At 41.2% G+C, this 6000-nt stretch overlaps 1 protein-coding gene across 1 annotated transcript in view; it reads right to left on the bottom strand.

Annotated features, from left to right (window-relative positions):
* Positions 1-1055: 1055 nt before the first annotated feature.
* Positions 1056-6000, bottom strand: part of TXLNB (taxilin beta) — a 40209-nt gene continuing 35264 nt past the window's right edge. The window contains exon 10 of the mRNA XM_027085001.1: positions 1056-5732. Within this exon, the coding sequence (XP_026940802.1) occupies positions 4608-5732 (1125 nt within the window). The 3' untranslated portion in view covers positions 1056-4607. The remainder of the gene's footprint in view (positions 5733-6000) is intronic.

The following is a 6000-nucleotide window of genomic DNA, read 5'->3' as shown; positions in this document are numbered from 1 at the left end:
AACAACAACACTGAGAAACATGTTTGTAAAAATTTCCCCAAGTTGACATTACGGTGTGGAGGTGTGGGAATGTCATTATGGTTCTTGCCCTTTATTATAATCCTGCTTTCACAAAAGGGACCACCAATTGATGTGCCACTTCCTTTATTGCTCTTAATAGTCTTGAAGTTTTATCTTTTTATTTTTTCTTTTATATAATAGCTCTCTCTCCTTCTTTCTTCCCCTCTCTTAACATATGTCTTTGTGCTTTTCTTGTTATGGTGGTTTTGTGTTATTTGTTATGTCATCCATTGACTGTCAGTTCTGAAATAATTAATCTGACACCGAGGTATCTTTTAATTATGATATGAGGTAATCGAACATTATGATATGCCACTTAAAAAAATTCAAAGTTAAAATATAGCCAATATTTTATAATAACTGTAAATGGAAAGTAACCTTTAAAAACTGTATAAAAATTTTAAAAAGTGGATTTAATTAGAAAATTAATTTGGGGTTAAAAAAGAGTAAAAAAAGTTTTTAATATTAAACAGTTCATTCATTCATTCAAAAATATTTTCATATATTGCAAATAAATAAGTTAATTAAATGGGATCAACGTCGGTGTTAATAGAAAGTCTGTCCAGCAGGAAGGACTTGCATTCAGATTTTGCCAAGGTTGATTGTCCTGCTGAAGTGATTTGTCTTGTTTCTTATCTCCAGATAGAGTGAAACAGCTTCTGTGAATAGTTTTTCTGCCATGGATCAATGAATTTGTAGGTTTCATTTGCTAGTTAAATGTTTCTGTCAAATATCCTTATTCATGAAGAAAATGATTCCTTTTTATACTTTGTCCTTCTCAGGAAAAATGATAGTAGGTATCCTTTGAAAATACAGGTGTAAAGACTCACCTATAGGAACAGAATTAAATCTGTGTCAAATTTTATACATGTGTGTTGTGTGCATGTGTGTGTGTACATTCACACACATAAGCATCAGTAACTAGCATTTGTGGAAATTCTATCAGGGGATACCACCAAGGAGACTCGACTTCAGGTATTGAGGATACAACTGAACAGTGTTGAGGAAAACCTTTATTGCTATCACTTATGAATGTTTCTATTCTCACGGAATGCTCTCATGGTTGCTCTAATGATAACTTTAATTTTCAGGTTCAGAAACGGAAATTAGTTAAGCCTTGTGAAAATTTAACCTATATACTCTACTTGCCTACTTACTTCCTAAATCCTACTTGCCAGTTTATGATGGGAACAAATTTTAGAGACCAGAGTTATCATTTTTATTTCATATCTTCTTTTAGTGAATCCTTTACATTTTAATTACTTTCACTTTTTCTAAATACTGGATTTAACTACTGGTTAGAGCAGGGGCTAAGGAAATTTTCCTGAAATGATTTCTCTCCTCGCTATCTCTTAGTCTTATTGAAAAGCAGCTTCAGTTTTGCAACATACACATAATATTTTCATTATTTAAAAAAAAAGAGCTATTTTAAAAATGTGTATCTATACCATATGAAAAAAGCAAGGTTTAATCTTTTTTTTTTTTCATTCTAGCTAAGCAACCCTCTTCTCCAAGCATGCTAGGAAATGCTGCGTTCCAGAAGCCCCTCCCGGATCAAGATGGGTTGGGGAGAGGGAATAAGCAAAAGGCAGAACAGTGGGCCTCTTCCGATCTTGTTAGAGAAAAGTCTTGAAGCAGGTAGAAAAAGGAGAAAATGAGCTGACACCTTCTACACTCCCTCCCTTACTCCTCAGAATATTTCTGTGAGGGCACATGCCAGAGAAGTTTGTGGAAACATGGTCTCACGGGAGACTGGAACTGAAGTGTGATAGGTCTGCAGCAGCGGATGGCCAGGCCGAGGAGCCTGGGTTCTGCTCTCTCATTAGGCCTGGGCTGTCACATTCTCTCTCTCTCCCTTCCTCCTTCCCTGTTTTCTCTCACCGAGTGCACGCGTGCGCACACACCCACACCAAGATTTTCAAAGTGTTCATTCCATGTACATTCTACTCATAGACCAAAAATTCAACCAAGAGAATATAACCACAATCTTTGTTAGGTATTGTTGAAACATAGAAGTAACATAAGTAAAAATAAATATAAGTGAAAAATTTTAAAATAAAACCACTACTGGAGCATTTGGGAAGAGAAGTGCCTTTTTAGTAAATACATAAATTATAGTTATTTAATTTAGAAAACACCAATAACTTCAGTGTTTCTGGAAAGTAGACTTGGCATCTCTAGAAATAGTTATATGACCTTGATAAAGAAAAGAAATTCCTTACTCTTTTGGGCCTTATGAGTTATTGTTATAATTAGTAAGGCCAAAGGACTATAATAAAACATTCTTTGAATATTAAAATAATTCTTCCAAAGCCTATATTAAGCCTTGCAAATTTCAGGCAAGTTATTGTATCTGAAAATCTGCCCAAGATATACACCCTAGTGAGTAACGTGTTGCTATGAAAGCTTTTGGATTGAAAAAAAATGGACTTTTTAGAATATTTATTAGAATATTTGATTTACTGGATTTCGGCTCCTCTCCTGCCTGTTTCTCTTGCTAAACATTCAGAGTGAGACTTTACTATGATTATCTAATCTTACCCCATTCTTAGAAGTTCAGCCTCTGTAAATAATGGGAAAGGAGACCCTCCTGGATTGCTGTAGTACATATTTGGCTCTGAATTAAATGAATGTTTAAATAGCTAAGATTTTCAGTTAATGTTGAATTTGGCTGGATACCCTGTGGTTATAAAATTTTAAGCCTTTAAAAATACATGGGTTCTGCTATCTTCCTGATTTTTTTTTCCTGACTAGCATTTTGTTACTACCCTCACTGTCTGCTTCAAACAAATATTATGTAGTTTACAATTCTTATAGCATATGGTTGCTGCCTACAAGCACTTTGTGTGCTTTAGCAGACAGCCACATGCAACACTGAAAAATGATTTCTTGGATGACTAGTAGAGAATCTTGCTTTAAACCATTTTTCTACTTGAGTTCAACTTTTAAGGTAGGGTTGGGTTAGATCTGTTTTTTCCCTCGCTCCCTCTCTTCCCTCCTATTTCTTTGTTGCAGTCTCTCTTTACTCTAGATAGAGTAATTCATGCTGTCAGTATCATTAGAGGTTCTTGTCACGCAGTAATAATGTAATACTCATGTAGACAACCCCAGGTATTTCTAGCTTTTGCATCTCCTAAATCCTCACCTATTTTTCAAGTCATTTTGAGTAGGGACCCACTTGTCCTTTGCTTTGAACTTCTGGCTGTACAGAATTCATCAAAGCAGAAAATGTGTTGGCTTGCAAGCCTCATCACTCATATTTAAACCCTGTGTGGATTTGTTTTGGAAAAATAATAGCTTTTACTAAGCCATAATTGACATGAGGGCTGAATGTAATTTCCTGCTGCCAAGGAGAGGGTTGGAAAGAAGGAGCAAAAGCTTTGAGAATATAGATTAGGGCAGTGACAGCAGGAGGTGGTGGGGAAACCCTCTGGAGAGAGTGGTAGACAACAGGGAAGCAATTGAAGAGTTGGCAGGGCCAGGTGAATATGCTCTCTCCAGACCTCTAGCTCAAAAGCCGGGGTACCAGAGCACAGACTCTCCGCCGGAGGGCCCTCAATCCCTCTATTCCCACCTCCCTTTCCCACTTCCAACCCTTTCCTTGCAGGAAGGCGTGAGTGGGCTGCTTCACCACATGAGGGTGTTGCAAGGCAAGGGGCCGAGTTGTGTAGGAGAAGCAGCTGCAAGAGGTGAGCAGTCTACTGCGGTGATTGTTCCCCCATTTTTTAGGGCCTCTTTTGGCCATCTTTGTGTCTATGTGCTCTGTATAGCCTTGCGATCTAACCCAATCCTGTTCTGTCATTTAATCCATTGGTTGAATTTATTGACCTACCATTGGGTTACTTATTTTTACCCAACATTATGTAGCCTAATATTTGTGTTCTGAACCTATTTCTAATTCACAGAGCATTAGTCTACTGTAGTCCCAGGTGCAAGTAAGAGATAATTTTTTTGATAAGCATCTAAATATTCTGCATGACAGAAAGCCAAAAAGAGATGATAGAATATATGTGTAATATATATTTGCATACATGTGTATAAAATATACACGTGTATATAAGTGCATAAGCACATATATGTATATATTCATACATATACACACACAATGTATATAATGTTTAAATGGAACCTGGTCATCCATTACTTACTATGGCACTTATTAAACTCTATGGAAATAAATAAAGCATCACATTTTCAGTATTTATATATTGTGATGGGAGTCTTTAAACACCAAATCTTACTGTTGATTAAGAAATTGAATTAAGTACCATCTTAATGGCAAATTAATATAAATTTGCTACTCGTATGTTTTGTTGCCATTTGAGAAAATTATCCTATCAGTGTTAAATAGAAAAGCTCCAAATCAGTTCTAAGTTGAGAACAAATAGCAAAGGCTGAAGGTACTACTCCGCATAACATATTAAAATGTCTTGATTCTAAATAAGTCTCTTCCATTAGACGTCCCCAGCCCTTAACGCCTCTTTCAGGAGACAATCTGTTAGGACGATGGAAAGTCGGGAAGAACAGCCTCAGAAGGCAGAGGAGGCTTAGTCGACTCCTTCCAGATTGGTGTCAGCCACTTTGGGCAGCGGGGGCCCAGCTGAGGCCCCTCCTGGCAGCCCCTCTGCTGCTGCTGCTGGGGGCTGCCTCCTGGGCTCACATCTAGACTCCCCAGCTGGCACGTGCTCTCCTGCTGCGGGCGGGGGGGCACGACCGTCTGCCTCCATCACCCATAGAAAAGCCTCTGCCGGAGGCTCCGGGGCCTGGCCGGAAGCTGCTGCCTCTGGCTTCCGGGTCTGCCCGTTGGCTTCCATCACCGGTAGAAATGCTTCTGCTGGAGGCTCCGGGGCCTGGCCGGAAAATACTGCCTCTGGGTTCCGGGGCTGCCTGTTGGCCTCCACCTCCCGTAGAAATGCTTCTGCCCGAGGCTCCGGGGCCTGGCCGGAAGCTGCTGCCTCTGGGTTCCGGGGCTGCCCGTTGGCGTCCATCACCCGTAGAAATGCTTCTGCCGGAGGCTCCGGGGCGTGGCTGGAAAATGCTGCCTCTGGCTTCTGGGGCTGCTCGTTGGCCTCCATCTCCCGTAGAAACGCTTCTGCCGGAGGCTCCGGCGCCTGGCTGGAAAATGCTGCCTCTGGCTTCCGGGGCTGCGGATCAGCCTGTGGTGCAGGAGGGGGGCCATTGCCTTGGGCCTGTGCTCCTGACCCTGCTCTGAGGGGAGGTTCTGCCTCGTTGCCTCCCTCCGCCTCAGCCTGAGGACTTGGGGGTTGCAGGGGACTCCCTGAATGGCGTGCTGGGCTCAGAGGGGATTGTTCCAGCCCCTTGAGGGCCGTGCCGCCGCCCCCTTGAGGACTGCTGACTTCTGTTTGGATTTCTTTGGACGCATCGAGGGTTGACTCTGGACGATGAATGACCATGAAGGCCGCGGTCAGATTTTGCACAGCATTGTGAACACTGTTGGCTTCCTCCGCATCTGCCTCTTCACCCACGGAGGTATTTGACTCCGGTTCGTCGTCGTCAGAGGTGAGCTGACCTTGGTCATCCTTTTCAGGCATTTTTGTTTCTCTAATTTTTTTATAGAGTTCGTTTCTCTCCTCTTGTAAAGCTCGACAGAGGTTCTCTAGCCTTCCAATTTTCATCACGAAGCACTCATATTCTTTAGCTCTCAGTGCTTTCTGTCATTTAAACAGACACACACACTTATAAAACGACATGAAAAGCAAAATTGCCAGGATGCTCTATGGAGAGAAGCAAAGCCATTTGTCCAGGAATTTGTCTGTTAGGCTCTGACCACAGGGTGGTGGCTGGACAGATACTCGGTCAGGGACATCACTTCTAGTTTTGTACTGTGTTGGAGACTCTGGTAGAATTTTAAGCCACATATTCTTTTCTTTAGAAAAGAAAGATAGCAAAGCTTCTCTCTGTTTCAGTCTAGGGCTTTTA

This window comes from Aethalodelphis obliquidens, unplaced genomic scaffold (genome assembly GCF_003676395.1).
Source record: "Aethalodelphis obliquidens isolate GAN/ISIS:26980383/991018 unplaced genomic scaffold, ASM367639v1 scaffold3, whole genome shotgun sequence".
Taxonomy (NCBI): Eukaryota; Metazoa; Chordata; class Mammalia; order Artiodactyla; family Delphinidae; genus Aethalodelphis; species Aethalodelphis obliquidens.
This window is presented reverse-complemented; position numbering and strand designations above follow the sequence as displayed.